The sequence below is a fragment of the Neoarthrinium moseri genome (assembly GCF_022829205.1).
Source record: "Neoarthrinium moseri strain CBS 164.80 chromosome Unknown scaffold1_Wmoseri_CBS_16480, whole genome shotgun sequence".
NCBI lineage: Eukaryota > Fungi > Ascomycota > Sordariomycetes > Amphisphaeriales > Apiosporaceae > Neoarthrinium > Neoarthrinium moseri.
This window is the reverse complement of record NW_026055115.1, coordinates 1,748,835-1,768,640: the sequence shown is the minus strand read 5'-3', so window position 1 is coordinate 1,768,640 and position 19,806 is coordinate 1,748,835. Positions and strand designations below refer to the sequence as shown.

Sequence of the window (19,806 nt, the reverse complement as noted above, 5' to 3'; positions counted from 1 at the left end):
AATATAGATTAAAATGAAGTTTCAGTTGAAAAATCCTCCCGCAATGTCCAAGTTCGCTGCAGAGATACATAGTCAGATTGCACAAAACACAGATTAGATCCAAATGCGGAACAACCGACTACCACCAGTGCCACTTGAATCCCATAATTACTGATCAACTACTTCTTTTTCCCAATGGCCAAGTTTCTCATATTGCTCTCCATGTGTGCTTGCAATGAAAATTTGGGAGTGACCTCCGTTGTCACATCAGGCGCCTGGCGCTGACAATAGTTCTTGCTTTTTCTGCACTTTTCATGCATCTTTCTCAGTGCAAGAATCAGTTCGTCAGTTCTAGCTCTCTTCTTGTCTTTTGACTCAACTACCAACATCCTTGTCTCGATTAAGTCTAAGAACTCGTGCAAATATGTGGTACAGCGCTCGTTTTGGTGCATTAGCCTAATCCACTGTAATTATGTTAGCAGGTAGCCAAACGCCATGGAATTTACAATATAGACTTTATACCACCTTTGTAACAGACTCTTTGACCATGAAAGCACCATATTTTGGGCCCGAGAGGACTTTTGTGAAGTACGTTGACTTTTGAACCCCAAACGGACCTTCAAGACTATACCGCGCTTGTTCGAATTTTCCTATGTACTCCTCACCTCCAATTAGCCAAGTAATCATGTTCAGGAAGACCACCCCAAGAGTCCAGATATCAAACGCGGCTGAGATGGTGTTTGCGTTCTGGAGGTCACATTCTGGTGGCCGACATTCCTCGGTCTTGGCAAGGTATGCTGGGGATTGGTTTGATCGGCTAGTCTTGCGGTGGAGTTCAGCCAAGCCAAAGTCGGCAATCACAAACATTTCCTCTCCTTCCTTGGTTTCGAAAACGAGTATGTTCTCAGCTTTGATATCGCCGTGTCGTCCATATCGCCTTTCTGTTGGCGTCAATGAGTTCTGTGCCGGTGGGAAATGGATCAATCCGAGAGCTTCGGTTAATCGGAGGCACTGCTCTGAAATCCATTTGTGGAAAGCCCAGTTTCTTTTTTCATGGTTGTTCCTCTGCCACCACCTGGATAGGTCTTCCTTTGCCCAGGGAAATAATAGGTAATAGTCGTTTGACAGCTGGTAGGCAGCCAGCAAGGTTACCATATGGGCATGTGTACGGCCACTGAATGTCTCCAGCATTTTAAGTTCCTTCTCAAAGTTCTGTCTTTCCCTGCCAGAACATAACATCCTCTTGAGGGCAAATGGCCCTTCAGGTCCCGAGATCTATAGTTGTCAGCGGACAATCATTGCGAGATTCTGTAGGATATTTGCCTACATGTTGCAATTTGCTGAAGTCATGACTTGACTCATGTATCTTGACATAGGATATCTCGCCATACCCGCCTAATTCCTGGAGATACTCAATTTCGTGATCATTTCTCTCAGATTCTAAGAAGGGCAAAACCGTCCTGCTGCTGAAATGCTGTACCGTAATCTTGCCACCATCTCCTTGCTCAAAGTATGGAGTGCACACTCGCCATTGGTATGTGTCAAATTGGTTGCGAAATGCTTGCTTCCAATGTTCGAAACATCTGAGTTCTCGCGAAGAAGAGTCCAAGAACTCGTAAAGCCCGTTGTTTGATCTCATTTGAAATGGGAGTTCGCGATCATTGAGACCCTGGTCGATGAACTGAAACACGCAGTAACCTTTTTCAGACAACAGAAGAATGGCGAATAACAGCATGGCTGGCCCTGATCCCGGTGAACCATCGCAGATGAGTTTAACATAGTCATCAATGGGCCTACGGGGCATTAAGTGGGACTTGCTTTTGCCTTCAGCTTTCTTAACAAGTGAACGCAGCTCTTGTCGAACCCTGTCTCTGGACATGGACTCTTTAACGTAACGCGGCGTAAGGAAAGCCACATTATTTCCATCACGATGTGGGATCAAGTGCTTCTGCAAGTTCTTGAGTGCCATTATCCTAGGCGTAACACACTTGAGGGAGCACGGGTTGGTCACAGAGAATCAACACTTGAGAGTAAATCGAGCGGGCGTTGCAGCGTAAGCAGGAATATCTCTACTAATGGCTTTGCGGGGTCGTGACTGACCGGAAAGGTTACCAAGGTTTGTCTTTTAACATCGGCATCCAAGCAATGTGGGCGACTGAACTTGGCTTTTGTGCCACAGACACAATGGGCCGACCAAAGTTGAGCCGCATTGTCGTTTGGTCCCAGGTGCTAGGCGCCAAATTTTCTCTAGCCACAAGGCGACGAATCACAGCGAGGTGTGATCCGGCCATCACAAATTAATAAAACGAGAAGAAGCAAGCAGACGCCACGCCGCAATGCAATGCAACGTTTGAGTGTAGACCGGTCAGACGAAACCTAGCGAATGGCGGATGCAGATACTCGGAGCACTGCCCCCGTGGGATGGTGATGCATAAGTCCCCCAACACTGGCAAGGCAGAACCCATTCTGATCCATTATGGCTACGCCTGAGGCGGTAGTTTCTACAGCAGGGGTCATAACCTCAGGCTGAGCTGCGCCTGGACCGACAATTCATTTCGACAAGAGCCTGGAACACGATCGGCTCTGGCGGCGTGACATAGGAGCATATCAATCACTTGTCCTGGATTTACTCTTGCTGGCCTATAGGATTTGAGGATTGAACCAAGGTTGCTGCTGTATGCAGTTCTCCTGCGACGAAGAGATCCTGGGAGCCGCGGTACAAGAGCTGACGCTGTATAGATCAGGCTAGACCCAGGGGAGAATGCGACGAATGTGGTAACTGCTGCAGAGACTGTAGGACTTTTCTTGCAGATCAATACCCCCGCAACAGACCCTCGACTTAGCCACTCGAGGGTTGCCATGGCCAAGGCAGCTAGAACAGAAATGCTGCAGAAGGCGGGCTGGCCACAACCGAGGCTACGAGGCTTAGCCTCGTTGACTAAGAGCCAGACCGCCGTGGAACCATTGTATGAATTTGCATGCATCACATTATTCCAGCCATATAAGGGCCTTTGCCCGACTTCAACGAAGGAAGAATCTCTTTTAAATATCTGGGTGCGTTGTATTCTCGTGGTAGACAGGTAAGACCTTGAGTTTACAAAGTATTAAAATGCCTGATTCACGCCGAATCAAGGGAGGCGAGTAACTACTCTCTTTGAATTAGAATGTGGGATGAATTGTGACTTTTTGGAGACTCAGACAGCCTAATGTCTGGTATAGACCGTGATCATGATACGACACCTGCAAGTTGATGCTCTAAACTTTATCTATGTAGGATCCAACCAGTAAGTTTTCAGTAGTAACAGTGGTAACAACCACCAGGAAGGTTTTAATACGCCAAACGAGAATTTACAGTGCCATGTCTACTTGTCCCTCCAGCTACTCCATCTGTTCCAGGATCTATTTATGATGATTTGTTCCAATTGTATACCTTTTGTATGTTGAGATTATTTCAAGACTATTTCGTGATGGGTCGATGTCAACTCTGAGATTGTGCCATGTCGCTAATGAATCTACCAAAATTGGTCTTCGGTCAACTGAACTCATGGACTTCTATTCGGGTTTCATTATCGGGAACGAAGTAGTCAACTTAAACCGAGGCGTCAGGACAGCCGAGTAATTTTGGCTTAGGACTCTTACTGCTCTACGACACTGACACGAGCCCGTTTTAACCAGGACAGATCCCCGTTCACAGTTGCCTGTCTCATATTGTACAGCTCATCTAAGAAAGCGGGTACGAACGTCCCAGGGCCCTTGACATCGCTCCGCTCAGCGGCAATCTCAGCGGCAATCTCATACAGCAGCAGGCCGGCAACCGTGGCGGCCAGCTTGTCCTCGGGCCAGGCGGCGACCATGGCCGAGACGGTGGTGCCGAGGCAGCAGCCGGTGCCGGTGACCATGCCGAGGTACTCGTGGCCGTTGTCGACGGCGAGGACAGCGCCACCCGCGGTGACGAGGTCTGTCTTGCCGGTCATGACGACGACGTTGCGGCGCAGCTGCGCCAGGTCGCGGACGGCGGCGGCGAGCTGGGCCTGGCTCCGCGACCCGTCGGCCGCCGAGTCGACGCCGCGCTGCTGCGTCCGCGACCCCGCCGGCGTGCACGTCAGGATCTCGGACTGGTTGCCCTTGAGCACGTCGATGTAGCCCCCGTTGAGGATCGTCTTGGTCGCGGAGCGGCGGACCGCGGTAGCGCCGGCGCTGTTATGAGACATGTCAGGACGTGGTCCTCCTCGAAAAAAGGGGTGTTTGACTGGAAACCAAGAATGGGACAGGATATAGAAAGAAGCTCACCCAACGGGATCGAAGACCACCGGCCCTCCGGCATCATTGTACGCCCGAAGCGCCTTCAAATAGTTCTGCAGGCCCTCGGGCGTGACCGTGCCCATATTGACGACGAGGGCGCCACCGAGCGCGGCCAGGTCCCGCGCCTCCTCGCCGTAGTTGGCCATGATGGGGCTGGCGCCGACGGCGAGCGCGACGTTGGCGGCAATGTTCTGAACGACGAGGTTGGTCATATTGTGGCTCAGGGGCCGGCGTTCGGCGACGCGGCGCACGACGTCCGGGACCAGGGCCAGCACATCGGCGGCGGACCGGCCCGCCTGCGCCGGGGTGGGCACGGACGCGGCGAAGGGCGGCGGCGTGCGGACCAGGCGGCGCAGCTCCCGCGCCGCGGCCTCCGGGTCCGCGGCCGCCACGATGGCGCTGACGACGGCGATGCCGTCGAGTCCCCGCGAAAGCGAGGCGCTCTGCCACACGACGCGCGCAGCGTTGGTCGCGTTGATGCCGCCGATGCACACCGTCTTAACCGGAGACCCCGACGTGCGCAGGTACCCGAGCAGCTGCTGGAGGCCGTCCACGCCGATGATGGACTTTGTGTTCTCCTTCCTGTTGCGCACGTTAGATAGCCATCCCTGTAGAGTCCTCGAGTCAAGGAGGAGAAGCTCACGTAGGCGTGGCGAAGACGGTCCCGATCCCCAGGTAGTCCGCGCCTCCCGTGGCCGCCTCATGGACCTCGTTGATGTTGCTTGCCGTGACGCCGATGATGGCCCTGTCCCCCAGAATCTTCCTCGCAGTGGCTAGGTCTTGTTGCGCAGTTTAGTTAGCAGGTGCTCTGTTTCCGCCTAACCGGCCGCATCTCTCCATATTGCGAGAAATTCGCTCATCGACCCAATGCCGTGACATGGCGGCCCGGTCCTCCATATCCCAAAACCATGGAGAAGAACCAGCAGCAGCTTGCCTTTACTCACCGATATCGTCCTGCCCGATATGCACACCCTCACAGCCGACGGCCTGGGCCACATCGACCCGGTCGTTGATGAGCAGCGGGACGCCGTACTTCTGTGTGATGGCGTGCAGCCTCCGGGCCGTTGCGACCAGGTCACCCGTGTCGCTCTTCTTGTCCCTGAACTGCACACAGGTGACGCCGCCCTTGAGGGCCGCCTCGACGACCTGGCACAGGTCCTTGTCGCCGAGGATGGCGGGCGTCGAGTCCGTCACCAGGTAGAGCGAGTAGTCGACGCTGCCTTTGTCCATCATGTGGGCGACAGGCGTCTACGAGGCGAGACACGCAACCAGATGTGAAAGGGGTCAACTATAGTGATGATTGGGTACGAAGTTGGTATTGCGTCTTTTGCTGTCCCGCTTCCTCCAATCAGTTGCACAGAAGCCCACGCGAATCGCGGATAACCGCATTAAAGCGCTGGTCGTCAATGGTGTGCGAAGCTAACGCTCCTTTTACGTCATTTACAGATCTATCAACATTAAGCATTGAAATGCCCCAAAGTAATTACCAGCTATTATAGCTTCAGTCAGGCAGATGAATATTTTGATTTATTTTTTTTGAGTTTTGGTACTTTTTCTGTTATACTAGCTGTTGGAACATTTCATGCAATCAAGTCCCAAGAAAAGAGCTCAACTGCCTAGGCAGTCTCCTTATAACACACATACATCGCACACACAGGCTTAAACACAGCCGTAGCTAATCGGCCGCCGCCGCAGGTCCCTTCGGCTTGCTGGCCGGAGTCATCCAGGAAAAAGCCGAGGCGCCTCCGACGGGGTTTGCCGAAGTGCGAGGCGTGCTTGCGGCAGACACACTGCGAGTGTCGCGGACCGCAGGGGCAACCGCCGGCTTGATCTCTGACACACTTGATGTCGAAGGTTTGTCCGACTTCCATCTGAGTACTCCAGTTGGCGTTGCAGCGACCTCGGTAGGTGGCTGGCTCTTCCTACGACTTTCGGCGCTCGCTCTATGGGGTGGAGGCGGCTCGTAAGACGCACCGGTTCGAGCGGAAGTAGAAGAATTGGACTTGCTAGGTTTCAACACTTTCATGTTCCGGGCTCGGCCTGCGGGTTGGTAACCGCTCAGTGGTGCAGTCTCCCCATTTGCTGACGGACCTTGCCTCCATGAGGACCAAATGCCACCCGCCGGGGACTCATGCTGATGGCTATCATCGGCGCCCTCGCCACGATGGTCATTGGTAGACGTTTGGTCCGAGACGCCTTCGGATGTATTGGATACCTTGTTCTGGCTGTCACGGTCGGCATCAACTTCTGTAACGAGGCCTGGATCCTGTTCAACTGGTCTGCTTGGTGCCTCGGACTCCGGTGAGTGCGGACATGGGATCTGTGTATCTTGGTCTAACTTCTCACCTATGCCATTGGGAGGGTCGACCGGCTGCTGCGTCGGCTCGCCAACAACAAATGGCCGGGCATTAGCATTCAACTTAATCTTTTCTGGCAAGATGGCCGAGGTACGGATGTGCTTGTATACTCCGTGGTCCTCCGGGCGTATAAAGGGGACAGACAGTTTCTCCCGCTCATTACCATACAGAGTCATGCGATTTTGGGAGAAGAGGACATCCGCAGAGTGCTCCCGCAACGTCTCACTTCCAATGAAGACCCGTAAGCTTGTCGTCGATTCCGTAGTGTCCGTTCCTTCAAGATTGACTACCTCAAAGCTGGTCACTATGTTCGGCATCGGCGGGTCGGAACCAGAATTCCGAGCGCTGGGGTGCGTAACGGTAGCCTCGGTCAGATAGACTGGCAGTCGGAGGCGATGAACACCGTCAAGGTCCTTATGGATTTCGTCTTCCAAGCCTAGCTCTCTGACCAGTGAAAAGTCAAGAATGGATTGTTGCGAGCCAGTGCATATGTCGGCATAGAGAAGCGTGTCGTGAGCAAAGTTCTCAGTCAGCCAACATCGAACGATGGCCGGCACTGAACCGAGGACGAAGAATCCTGGGGGCGGCCCGGCGATCTCGACAGGAGAGTCGTCCTCGGAGCCGGTTGTCGCGTAGTTCGTGTCCAGACCCAGACTGCTGCCACGGCCAGACGCTACAGAGTGATGCGAATGTGCCGAATGTACGGAGTAGCCCGCAGAACTATGTCGGCCGTCGGACTTGTGCGAGAGACTGCGCTCCATCATATTTCCCATACCACTGCCGGGCCTGATGGGAACAAATTCGCCTGACTGCCTCCCATTCTGCGCCCAGCTCGAGCCTTGGAGGGCACTTTCGTCAAATCGAACGCTATTGGCACGCGAGGCAGCACCCCTTCGCACAGGCTCGTCCTCCGTGTCGAGGTGGAGACTCCCAAGCAGATTCTGGCCTTGCTCATCAAAGTCATCGAACAAGTCACTGGGGGGCAGCTGGATGGGACCTGCAAGTGCAAGAGTTAGGCAACAGTCCACTACGAGTGTCGGGAGTCACCAATGTTATAATACGTACCGTGTTGTGGTGTGCCCCCAATAGCACTGGGAAAGGGCGAGTTCCAGGCGGACTTGATGGCCGACTCGTTTGCCTGGAGCTTCTCGAGGCGCGCAAGTCTCTCGGCATGGCTGCCCTGTATCTGGTGGAGCTGTTTCACATCCATCTGGACATTGTATAGTTCTTCACGAAAGACGGGGAACCGAGAATCCATCCCCGGTCCCGTGCTGAAACAAGACTAGACTGGGTGGGTGGGTAGCGGAGGTGGCGATGGGCGGGATGCAGAAAAGAAGGTCGAGCGCTTGTTTGCTCGCTTGCTCGGGTCGTTGGATGGAGGGGGCCAGAATAATAACCCAGACAGTCTGAATCTTGCGTGGGATTGTCCAAAGAGCCAAGGTCAAGGAGCTTGACGCGCCCGCTCCAAGATGTGAACCGGTAAGAATGAGAGTTTGTGTCCCATTCGACGTCGAAACCTGGATGCGACCGCGTGTTCCTCGTTGTTGTTTTCCACCTTGATGATGTGGTGCCGACCTCGATCACTCGGATTCAGACGTTTGAGGTCCACCACCCCCGCCTCACCGCAGAAGACCAGGCGGTCTTGAGCGGTGTTCCTCGCCGCTGAATGTTGTGCCGTCGGATGATGCGCTATCGTGATGTGGCGGATTCGTTGGGATGCTGTTGGCAAGCTGTCACCGGTTGAAGCAGGCGGCAGCCTTGACGAGCGCGGTGGCCAGATATACGTATCGGTCAGGAGGGGTGTCCTGCAGTTACTGTGTCGGCCGGGATGTTGGATTTGGTCGTGATTTGGTCAGGTGGTAGTAGGAGCTGATTGCCAATGAAACGCGTGTCGTCGGCGTCCCTGGCGGTAATCTTGTGAATGCAAGGCCCGGTAAACACGGGTCCGAGGGGCGACAGTTGCCGGGTTGGGGGGTGGATCGATGATGCTGATCCGGATGCGGAATCTAGACGCTCTCGGTGGTTTCGACTGGGAGCTCCGGCAGATGGGAATACCCAGAATCGGGATGGGGTGGAGTGAGATAGGTCCTGCGTGCGCGATATGGGTTCGTGGTGTGATGTTGATAGAAGGGACGGACGTTAGGCTTATGGGAAAGGAAGGGTCGGACGACGGGCTGGTCGGTAGGTCATCGGTTGTTGTCGAGGGAGATCAGGGATCGAGGGATGACTTCAGCCCGGCCTTTCTCAAACAGACCGACGACGCCCAGCCCGGGAGGCAGCAGCGAGCTGTGAGTACCCAGTACCGAGTACTGAGTACAGCGTACTGCCCAAGGACCGAGTGCTGAGTGATCACCTAGGTACACCTAGCATGCCCCGGCACAGCGCACGCCTGGCGCTATCCTACCTCGACGTGGTGGAAGGTAGTGCACTGGCCTGCACTGGCTTGCACTGACAGGCAGGGCGGCAGGGCGGCCGGGCGGGAAAGGCTAGGCTAGACACACCGCAGAAGGGAACGAACTCACTGTAGCATCCAACCAGTCTGGCGGGCTCAGCGACCACTGGAGGATGGCCACTAATAACCTTTAGGTACTCAGTACTGTACCTACCTCACGCCCCGGTCTGCGCTGCTCCTCCGCGTGGCTGCTAATGCACGTCGGTGCGTCAGTTTGGCGGCTCCTTTGCAGGCCGGCCCGGTTCCGATTCGACGTCGACGACTGCGGGTGCGTCCAGCGGGCCTTCACTCGCCCTCATGCTACCCGTCATCTCAGTGGAGGTAGTTAGTGGCCTTCTAGGAAAGTTTGGATATCTGACCGTTGCGATTGATCTGGCCAGGAGACAATGCATCTAATAATAGACAGGGTTTGGAACTGTATCGTGGTACGCACTCTCGGCCTAGGTAATTCCAAAATTCAAGAAAGGCACGCGCTGAAGCCGTGCGGTATGGATGGATGAAGTTTGCCTACATCCATCTGGTCTCATGAGGATGAACCCAGAAAAGTGAGCCCAGACTTTCCGTACAGCCGAAAACAACAGCTAGATGGACTTCCTCGCGCGCAGCCCGCGGCTGTCTACGAACGCCTGGCAAAGTCCATATGGTTAGGTTGTCAGGCAAGTAAAGTCAGTATGGTGTATGACAGCAAGCTGAGACAGCCCTATCAAACATTCCGCCCATGTCATTGCCGGGCTAAAACAGACAGTCAGGGAAGTGTATACGTAAAGTATAGACATCAAATAGGAGTCAGTCACACGCCCGTTAGTATCCGCAGGTTCATGCTGCGTGCCTCCTCCAAAGTATTTCTTTTCTTGTCTCTTATAATGTCTGGTTTATAGAGTAGTCAGTGAGTCGCGCCACTGACGCACCCATCGTGTAGCCGGCTATCGTACCAGTCACGCAGCAAAACAGCCTCATTCGCAGCGAGCCAGAAGGCAGCGCCGATGCAGGCGGCCATTTAAAACAGTGGAAGATACACGTCAAAGAAAAACCCACGATGGGAAACTACAAGCGGGCAGAGATGCGCTGTGCAACGTGGTGTGGTATGGTGTGGTGACGCCGTGACGGAGACAGACCAACTTACAGGGAAACTCTCAGGTACTCGGGTACCTTGGCAGCCTACTTGGCGGCAGCTGAGCTCTACACCACCTACACAGTAGCGGGTTGACGACCCAGACCCACGGGAGGGGCAGCGTGGGGAACGGCGGGCAGGGGTCTGCTATCCGCCGTGCCTGAGTGGCCGGATCTCTTATCGAGAATTTCTTCGCCGGCCAATGCTAACGCCGACGAAATTTTTGGGAAAACAATTCTATATGCTACCCGCCTGCCCACTTACAACTAACTCCCAAAGGCCAGCCACCACGACATAGATCGTTCGTTCGTTCGATCGTTCGTACGCACGCACGCACGAGGACCCCCGGCCGCAACAGCACTGCCGATGAATCAGCAGTAGACACCCCCCAAAGATGGCCACCTCTTTGGCTGCGCAGCTCGCGCAGATCGCTGCCGGCTCCAAGAACACCCTCGACCTCAAGGCGCAGAAGGCCGCCCACTCCAAGTCTCTGATCTTCGAGGCCCGCGTCGCCGCCTCCCAGAACTACCAGACCCTCTACAGCATCTGCCGCGAGGGCTACGACGAGCTCTGCCACCTCGACGCCCGCTTCGCCTCCTTTGCCAGCACCCTCTTCAGCGAGCAGAGCCAGGATGAGGACCGCAGCCAGATGTCCGCGGCCGAGAACGCCGAGCTCGACAAGCGGATAGACTCCTTCCTGCGTCTGGTCGGAGGCCGATTGAGGCTCATGCCTGCCGTAAAAGCCGTGGAATGGCTCATCCGGAGATTCAGGTAGGCCGCCACTCTGCAAGAGTCCCCCTTGGGTCACCGCCCCGCTAAGTCGCATCTAGGATACACGAGTACAACACGGCCATTCTCCTCTCGACCTTCCTGCCGTACCACACGATACCGGCCTTCGTGACCCTCCTCTCCATACTCCCGCCTACGATCCCGAACGAGTACCGCTTCTTGAGCCCCTACGTCAAATCCCTGACCTCGCCGCCACGTGCTGTCTTGGTCCACCAAGCCACCCACCACCCCGAATTTCTCTCGACCATCTCCGCCTACACTCTGGAGACATGCCGGAACCAGCAGCAGTACCCCGCTCTCATATCCTTCTGGGGCGGCATCATGATTGAGGCTGTCAATGGCATGTTGGACAAGATGCGATCCGGCCGCCGCAGCATCCAGAGGAGCAACGACCAGACCCTGCTGCACCAGATCGGCCCTGTCCTTAGCGAGGCCTTGGTCATGAAGAAGGTCCCGAGTCTGCAGATCGCGTCCTACATGGTCATTGTTGCGTTCGTGTCAAAGGGCAACCTGGACGATGGCACCATCACCGCCCTGATGGAACAGTTGGTTGCTGGTTGGACTACCGAAACTCTGCGCCCGGGTCTGGTGTGCCTGTCTATCCTGGCCCAATACCGATCGCCGAAGCAGATGTCGAGAAAGATCACAAAGGCCTTGTTGAACGTGTCCGGGTTGCCAGAGATGCTCGATGACATTAGCAAGGAACACAGGATCGAGAAGCTGTCCAATGGTTTCTGCTTGGCACTGATCGACAGGCTGGTCAAGAAGGGCGATACGGCCGGTCTACAGTTCATCGAGTCCATTGTACCCAAGAAGACCCTGAGCGACCAGCAGCTCTCCGTCGTGTTCAAGTCGCTCATGTTGGCAGCCCACAAGCTGGACGACAGCGTGGACGAGAACGGTCACGGCAGACAGGCGTTGGCGGCCACGATTATCCGACTGTCACAGACGACCGGAGATGCTGGCCAAGTCTTTGCCAAGGCCATCAGCGACACGGAAATCGACATCGAAGCTCTAGAGATGAGACTTGATGCCAAGATCCGACCGAAAGCCATTGCGAATGAGGCTCAGGAAGGAACCGGACAGGATGATGTCGACGGAGACGTGCCCATGGCCGAGGAAGACTTCGAAACCGCATTCGAGCGTATCAACCAACATGCAACAGCGACACCTACGTCCTGTCTGCTGCCATCTCCGCCGGATGTCTTTACGGATCTTTGCTCCCTCTATCTCTCGGCAGTACCTGACCGTGGCAACCTGGCCACCTTCCAGAGAGCTGCAGCGGTGCAAAGAGGTGACGCTCCCAAGAACGTCTTCTTCTTCACCTTCCTCATCCGCATCTGGTGTGGGCCGTACCCGACATTGGCAAGACTGAGTGCGATTGACATGGCCAAGGAACGCCTAAAGAACAACGACTGCGAATCGGTTGACTTCCAGTCTCTCATTCCCTACTGCATTGCTGCTCTCAGCGACCCCGCTAAGAAGGTTCGCCGCTCTGCTGCAGATTTGCTTACCGTCCTGGACAGCCTTGCAGTTGGTACCTCCAAGGCATCTATGCGCTGGGGGTCACAGGATCTCTACGAAGGCACCGAGCCTACACCATCATTGGAGGAAAGCTCTAACCGTAAACTTGTGCACAACATCCTCATGCCCTCTCTCGAGGAGTGTGTACTAAATGCAGACCACGTACACGCTGTCATTCAGACGTCATTGGGAAGCAGCGGCTCAAGATCTTCGCTTGATGGATCCGAGAAGGACAAGAAGAGCCACGTCTCGCACAGCACACGTCTCGCTATTCTTACGTTCCTCTCTGGGCACGCTGTACAGACGTCGTTGTTGGCCGTCAAGCTCAGACTTCTGCGACCACTGAACCAAATCAAGGGTGTATCAGGGACAACACGCACCACCTTGTTACTGCCTTTGCTACAATGGTGGGTATCGTTGCCCGCCAAATCTGCACAAAACCTTTGCTCAGAGCAGAATGTCGACGAAAGCGTATTTGACACTGCCGCCGTTGAGACGGTTGTGCCAAGTGACAGCCAAGGCCTTGAATTTCTCCTTGAGTCGGTTGAGCAACCTAGTATCTCGGCAAGGGAAAACCTACTTCACAACATGTTCTCCCGCATCGGAAAGATGTGGCCGTCGATGAAGGCCGAAGCAAGAAACGTAGTAGCAGAGAAGTTGCTACACATGGCCAGGGAAGACTTGAATGGAGAACGTTCTTTGATTGCTTCTGAAGCGGCCGATCTGCTCAGACATGTCGAACTCACCACCGAGATACTCCTCGCCTTCTTGGATTCCCTACAAAACACTGCCAAAATGGCCACTGAGACACCTCCAAACAAGAGGCGGCGTACAAGCGCATCGGAGTCCAGCCGTGGCATCAGGTCCGAGTCGGACCATGGCCTGACGCACGCACTGAGGCAAGTGACCTTCGTGCTCCAGCTAGTCGAGGGTTCCGATCCAGTTCAACATCCACATCTGCTCAATGCCTTGTTCAATACTCTGTCTGAGTTGCAACACTTCCGAACTTTACTCGGCTCAGATCTCGGTTACCTGCAAAATCTTGTTCTCCGAAGCTTGCTTGCTATGGTGCCGGCATACAAGGATGATAAGACGCTCAAGATTGACGGCTCAGGCGGTCATGGTGATCTCTTGGTGAATTGCATCCAGAAGTCTTCCAGCCCTGCGGTCCAAAACACTGCTCTTCTGCTTGTCGCGAGTCTCGCCAACGTCGCTCCCGACTTGGTACTTCATAGTGTGATGCCAATTTTCACCTTTATGGGAAGCTCGGTATTGCGCCAGAGCGACGACTACTCGGCACATGTTATCAATCAGACCGTCAAGGAGGTCGTGCCTCCATTGATCCAGTCGTTGCGTAAAGGAAAGAAGAGCCCCGTCGCTGGAGCGTCTGAGCTTCTTCTCAGTTTTGCCACTGCTTTCGAGCATATACCCTCGCATCGGAGATTTGGTCTGTTCGTCTCGCTTCTGGAGACTCTGGGCTCGGAAGAGTTCCTGTTTGCTCTCTTGTCGATGTTGGTGGACAAGTATGGCTCGACGGCTGACGTTCTGTCATTTTCTAACGAAGTCTTCAATCACTTCTCCGTAGAGGTGCAGCTGCAGTCATTGATCAAACTGCTCAACCTGATAAGCGATCTCTTCCAGCCGAGACCTGGCCTCTCAGCAGCCCTTCTTGGTATCAACGAAGATCGAGATAGGGACCCCAAAAAGATCGCCCTTGCGCAGCTTGATCTGCCACCACAACTCCTGTCAAGCAAGAGACTGAGTAGTCAAATCAGCAAGCTCACCGAGAGAGACGACATGGATGCCGCTAAGGTCCGGGAACTGTATTCGACGCTGCTTGAGGATCTTCTGTCTCTCGCAGAAAGCCTCAAAGGCCACAAGGCATTGCACGAGAGATGTGGCGATGCTCTTCCCAGGCTTCTCAACCTCCTCTCGATTGGAGAGTTCATCAAGGCCGTTGAAAATCTGCTTGACCGACCTGACATTATCATTCGCAGGAAGGTCCTCCGTGCTCTTCAGGTACGAATTGATCGGGAAGGCCAGGCTGACCCTACCTCGCGAGCCGCTCTCCTGGCATTCTTGCCGCAGCTGACCGCAATAATCCGTACATCCGACGACATGCTCTACAAGTACACTGCTGTCGAGTGCGTGGATAGCATTGCCGAGAAGTATGGCAAGAAGGATCCCGAGGCGGTGGCGGCTGCTGCTATGACCATTGCGGGCGACCAATGTCTTGGCCAAACTGACATTCGTCTCCGGAGTCTCGCTTTGGTGTGCCTGGCGTCTCTGGTTGATGTACTGCAAGATGGTATGGTTCCTGTCCTGCCATCAGCGATTCCCAAGTGCCTTGCGTACATGCAGGAGAGCATCGCCGAAGGCACCAAGAGCTCGTCGCTGCACAATGCAGCCTATACACTGATGCATGCACTCGCCCAACACTTGCCCTACATGCTGTCGGGCTCTTATCTACAGCAATTGCTTGCAGTGTCTAGCGCATCCGCCGAGGCGAGCCTCGACACCGAATCGAATGACTCCAGGCTCCGATGTCTTCAGTTCCTGGCAAAGACGGTCGATGCCAAAGCCATCTTTACCGCACTGGAAGGCAACTGGACTGTGGCGACGGATCATGGATTCAGCGTAAGTACATCTAAAATTTGTATGTGAATGAAGAATATGCTAACGTAGTATCAGGCTATGCTGGAATTTGTCGATATCCTCGGTCTCGCTATTGATAAGCACTCGAAGTCAGATATTGCAAAGAACGTCAGCTCCTTGTCGAACATCTTCTTCTCTGCCTTTGACCTTCGCCGTGTGAAGCACAGCCAGGGCGACGAAAGCCTCAGCGCTCGCAACATCTCCCGCATTGAGGATACCGTCAACGCCGTGGCTCTGCGCATGGTCTACAAGCTCAACGATGCCGCATTCCGGCCCGTGTTCTCGCAGCTCATGGACTGGGCTGTGTCGCTGCCCAAGTCTGACACCACCGGACGCAACCTCCGCCTCCTCGGCGTCTTTGGATTCCTGCAGACTTTCTTCGACAGCCTGAAGTCCATCGTCACGAGCTATGCCTCGTACGTCATCGACCCGGCCGCAGCGACCCTCAAGGCCACGAGCCCCAAGAACGCCGACGAGCGCGAGCTATGGCGCAAGATCCTGAGCACGCTCGCCAAGTGCTTCGAGCACGACCAGGACGACTTCTGGCAGGCGCCCGCGCACTTCTCGGCCGTGGCGCCCGTGCTGACGGCGCAGCTGCTGCACGCGGCGGCGGGCACCGTCGACCTGGCGCACGACCTGACGCCGGCGCTGGTCGAGCTGGCGGCGGCGGCCGACTCGCAGGACCACCACAAGGAGCTCAACGGGGCGCTGCTGCGGCACCTGCGCTCCGAGCACGCCGGCGTGCGCCTCGCCGCCGTGCGCGCCGAGCAGCGCCTCACGGACCGCCTCGGCGAGGACTGGCTCGCCATGCTGCCCGAGATGCTGCCCTACATCAGCGAGCTGCAGGAGGACGACGACGAGGACGTCGAGCGCGAGACCCAGCGCTGGATCGTCGGCATCGAGGGCATCCTCGGCGAGAACCTCGACGCCATGCTGCAGTAGACAAGCAGTTATTCCCCAGGGAACGGGAAGCGGAAGAGTGGGAGCGGACGGTCGATGGGGTACGCGCACGGCGTCGAGCTGGCAAGGGGAGGGGTGTGGAAAATGCTTTTACAAGTGTGGAGGTCGGCCTATTCATGTAGGTCTCCCAGGGGGCGTGCATTTCGGGCGCCGTTTGATTTCGATTTGCATGTAGTTGAACTAGGGAAAATTTGTAGAATGGAAAGAACGTTTTGTGAATCAAATCAACAGCGTCATGCTGAGCTTCTTAGAAAGGAGGCAATCTTATTTCCCTATGACACAGATGATGGTTCAGGCATTGCGTTAGCCCTTAGCGAAAAACCAGCGTAAAGCGATATACTTAAAAGTACATGATTCATCATGTATTACTTGGATTGGCGGGTAGAACTATGCCACCCATCAACAGGTAGTACGGTACCCTTGCAACACAGCACTAGGTTTCACAGTTCGCATCATGTCACGTAATATGTCTGGCGTCTGAAGAGTCAAGTTGAGCAGAGAAACAATCATTTGCACCCGCCCTGCGAGCGGGTGCCGTTTTGTATTTGCTCTGTAAGAATATAGCTGGGCAGCAAGTGTGCTCCGAGCTCTGATATCAAGTAATCAGCAAACCCGGGGGGTAGCTGGTGGTCTGGTGTTAGAAGTGAACATTGATATAGCCATCATAAGATCAGGAACCTCGTAAAAATGATATTTTGGCGGCCACCTGTTGCATAAAGAAATCCTCCGAGCATCGCTCCAACGAACGTGGTCCTCCGGGTCGGCTGAGCGCTGTAAACCCCATGCGACATCCCATTTTCACGAAGGAAACGGAAAGGAAACAGTTTTATGCAGCAGCGCTCACGACCTGTCCGGAGGCTTGACGCTCGAGGAGGTGCTCGGTGAAGCTCTTGTCGGCGGGCTTGGAGGCCTTGATTTCGTCGGCGATCTTATCGATTCCCAACTGCTCGTCAGTCCAGAGCGGCTGCTCGACATGTCCATCGTTCACACCAACACCGACAAATCCGCCCTCAGCAGCCCAGTCGGAGGTACGCTTGATACCCAGTTTAGTCCAGATCTCGTCGACGGCGTTGACTAAGTGGTCCCGGTACTGCTTGGTGTGACCAGGAGTGGGCGTGATGCGCAGACGCTCCTGGCCCCGGGGAACAGTGGGGTAGTTGATAGCCTGGACGTAGATCTGGTAATCTTGAAGCAGCATATCCGAGGCCTGCTTGGCGACCTCGGCGCTGCCCACCAGGATGGGGATGATGTGCGATGGGTTGGGCATGACCGGGATATTGCGGGCTTCCATCTCCTCCTTGACGGCACGAGTGTGCATCTGCTGGAGGAAGCGGTCACCCTTGTACTCCATCTGATATTCAATGGAAGTCTTGGCACCGGCCATCACCGCCGGTGGCAAGGAAGTTGTGAAGATGAAGCCAGGGGCAAGAGATCGAATCATGTCGACCAACTTGGCCTTGCCAGCGATGTATCCGCCGACGCAGCCGTATGCCTTGCCCAGAGTTCCAGTAATGATGTCGACGCGATCCATGATGGTGCCTTCGGGTCGTCCTTGTTGGTGGGCTTCCCAATCGAGATGCTCGGCCACACCGGCACCGCTCGGCCCGTACATGCCTACGGCATGGACTTCATCGAGAAAGGTAATGGCACCGTACTTCTCCGCCAAGTCACAGATGCCCTCAATGGGTCCGATTGAGCCACACATGCTGTATACAGACTCGAAAGCGATGATCTTGGGGACGTGCAGGGGTAGGGAAGCAAGCTTGGACTCAAGATCCTCCAGATCGTTGTGCTTAAAGACAATCTTCTTGGTTCCGGAGTGGCGGATTCCTTGGATCATGGAGGCGTGGTTGAGACTGTCGGAAAGGATGACACAGTCAGGCATCTTGCTTCCCAGCGTCGCGAGAGTGGCATCGTTTGCCACGTAGCAGGAGGTGAAGACCAGGGCAGCCTCCTTGGCGTGCAGCTTTGCGAGGGTGCCCTCAAGCTCGACGGCGTGCTTGTTGTGGCCGGAAATGTTCCTCGTTCCGCCGGCGCCGCAGCCGTACTCCTCCAGGGTCTGTTGCATCTTGCTGATGACCTTCTTGTTCGTGCCCATTCCCAGGTAGTCGTTGGCGCACCAGACCGTCACGCGCTCATCCTTGTTAGCCATGTGGGCCGTGGGGAACTCCTTGGCCAGACGGTTGATGTTGTTGAAGTAGCGGTAGGACTTGTCCTTGTGCTTCTTGTCGAGTTCGACCTCGTAGAAGCCATCGTAGTCGAACTTGGGGCTCGACGAAGCCGGCCTGGCGGGACGATCCGCGGCGCTGGCCTGCTGGTTGACGGGTAACCTAGGTGGGAATTGGACTGGTAGCGGACGTTAGCCAACGTTCAGCGCAGACTCGGACAACTGTGGTACCTACCCTCGCGGTGGTTGAGGACTCCGTCAACAGCCCTGGCCTCGTTGGGGCGGCTGGTGTGGATCTTGGCCTTGCCGGCCTTGTGGTGGCCGGAGAAGGCGCGGAGACCAGAGACGGCCGTGGCGGCCCCGCAGACGCCAGTGCGGGCAGACTGGACGGCCAGAGCCTTGCCCATGATGGGGCAGCGCTGGCCGAGCAGCTGAAGCTTGGAGATGGTACCGCCGCATTGCGAGGCCTGGGGGCGGGTCGAGGTCGACAGGGCGCGGAGGGTGGCGGGGGAGGCCTTCTTCAGGAAAGGGCACATGGCCTTCGACTGGCGAAGAACAGTGTCCATGGCGGTGTCGGCAGGCCGTGGAATCCGTCGATACAAGAATTGGTTGGCAGTTTGGGCCGGACGATTTGGGGAGAGGTGAGGAAGGTTGTGGAAGGTCGGAAACACTTGTCAAAAATTACGACCGGGTGGTGTACTTTTTGAGGCGGCGGAAGCGAGGAGCCTGTGGGGTAGCCGAGTCGCCTCGACTTTAGTCCCCCGTTTTTTCGATCTGGAACGATCGCCCACGTTTGTATGAGGTAGGCCCCAGGGTCGATCCGAGGGAGGGAAAACGACCTAGCTTGACAATGTAGACTAGCTACACTTTGCACAGGCTAATTGAGCGCAAAGCAAGAGAAGCGGAGAGGACGGTGGAAAGGGATGCCTTTACGGAGTGGAGGGGTAAGGACTGAGGTCAGGACTCAGGACGCCTCTCTCCTCTCTTCTCCTGTCTGTCTCAACACACACGGATACATCCAAGGTACTTCCTGTTGTCCACGGCGGTCAGACAAGCAGCTCGTACAAAGTCTACCTAACCTGGATACCTTGTGACCCGTCATGTCACGACTAGCAACCGTCTGTGAAGGTTGTCCCATTTTCGGCCACAACACACAACCATCAACAACATTGCGCTCTCGGGAACTCGGGCTCCCGCCGTCTTAGTCTGGCCTGCCCTGGTGCAAAAGGGCTTGGTGCCAGGCCCAGGTCCCCTAGATTCTGCAGTCAATCACCGGTCCGGCAAATGCTGACCGGAGTCTACCAATATGCTCGTCAGGTTTCCCTCGCCCTTGGGGTAATTACACCCCGTCTGATTGGCCAGGCGCGCGACCCTGCATACCGACATCCTAGACCATCGTACTATTCCGGCCGCACTTATTTCTGGGCGGGCAATCAGAGTCCTAGGCTCCTAGGCCATCAGCTCACAGCACCCACATTCCAAACACCGCACCGCATGTTCGCTGTTGCTG

At 55.4% G+C, this 19,806-nt stretch overlaps 5 protein-coding genes across 5 annotated transcripts; 1 reads left to right on the top strand and 4 right to left on the bottom strand.

Moving 5' to 3' along the window:
- Positions 1 to 495: 495 nt before the first annotated feature.
- Positions 496 to 1,714, bottom strand: JN550_000563 (uncharacterized protein; the record flags this gene model as incomplete). The annotated part of the gene is made up of 2 exons (XM_049317292.1): positions 496 to 1,254; positions 1,307 to 1,714. 2 exons carry the CDS (start codon positions 1,712 to 1,714, stop codon positions 496 to 498), a joined length of 1,167 nt encoding a protein of 388 aa, XP_049177852.1.
- Positions 1,715 to 3,614: 1,900 nt separating this feature from the next.
- JN550_000562 (uncharacterized protein) lies at positions 3,615 to 5,514 on the bottom strand (the record flags this gene model as incomplete). The annotated part of the gene is made up of 4 exons (XM_049317281.1): positions 3,615 to 4,176; positions 4,270 to 4,863; positions 4,925 to 5,060; positions 5,226 to 5,514. The coding sequence occupies 4 exons, from the start codon at positions 5,512 to 5,514 to the stop codon at positions 3,615 to 3,617; spliced, it is 1,581 nt and encodes a 526-aa protein (XP_049177851.1).
- Positions 5,515 to 5,956: 442 nt separating this feature from the next.
- On the bottom strand, positions 5,957 to 7,896 carry JN550_000561 (uncharacterized protein; the record flags this gene model as incomplete). The annotated part of the gene is made up of 2 exons (XM_049317270.1): positions 5,957 to 7,635; positions 7,704 to 7,896. 2 exons carry the CDS (start codon positions 7,894 to 7,896, stop codon positions 5,957 to 5,959), a joined length of 1,872 nt encoding a protein of 623 aa, XP_049177850.1.
- Positions 7,897 to 10,595: 2,699 nt separating this feature from the next.
- JN550_000560 (uncharacterized protein) lies at positions 10,596 to 16,111 on the top strand (the record flags this gene model as incomplete). The annotated part of the gene is made up of 3 exons (XM_049317259.1): positions 10,596 to 10,972; positions 11,032 to 15,151; positions 15,206 to 16,111. 3 exons carry the CDS (start codon positions 10,596 to 10,598, stop codon positions 16,109 to 16,111), a joined length of 5,403 nt encoding a protein of 1,800 aa, XP_049177849.1.
- An 844-nt stretch (positions 16,112 to 16,955) lies between these two features.
- Positions 16,956 to 18,862, bottom strand: JN550_000559 (uncharacterized protein; the record flags this gene model as incomplete). The annotated part of the gene is made up of 2 exons (XM_049317248.1): positions 16,956 to 18,475; positions 18,532 to 18,862. 2 exons carry the CDS (start codon positions 18,860 to 18,862, stop codon positions 16,956 to 16,958), a joined length of 1,851 nt encoding a protein of 616 aa, XP_049177848.1.
- Positions 18,863 to 19,806: the final 944 nt, after the last annotated feature.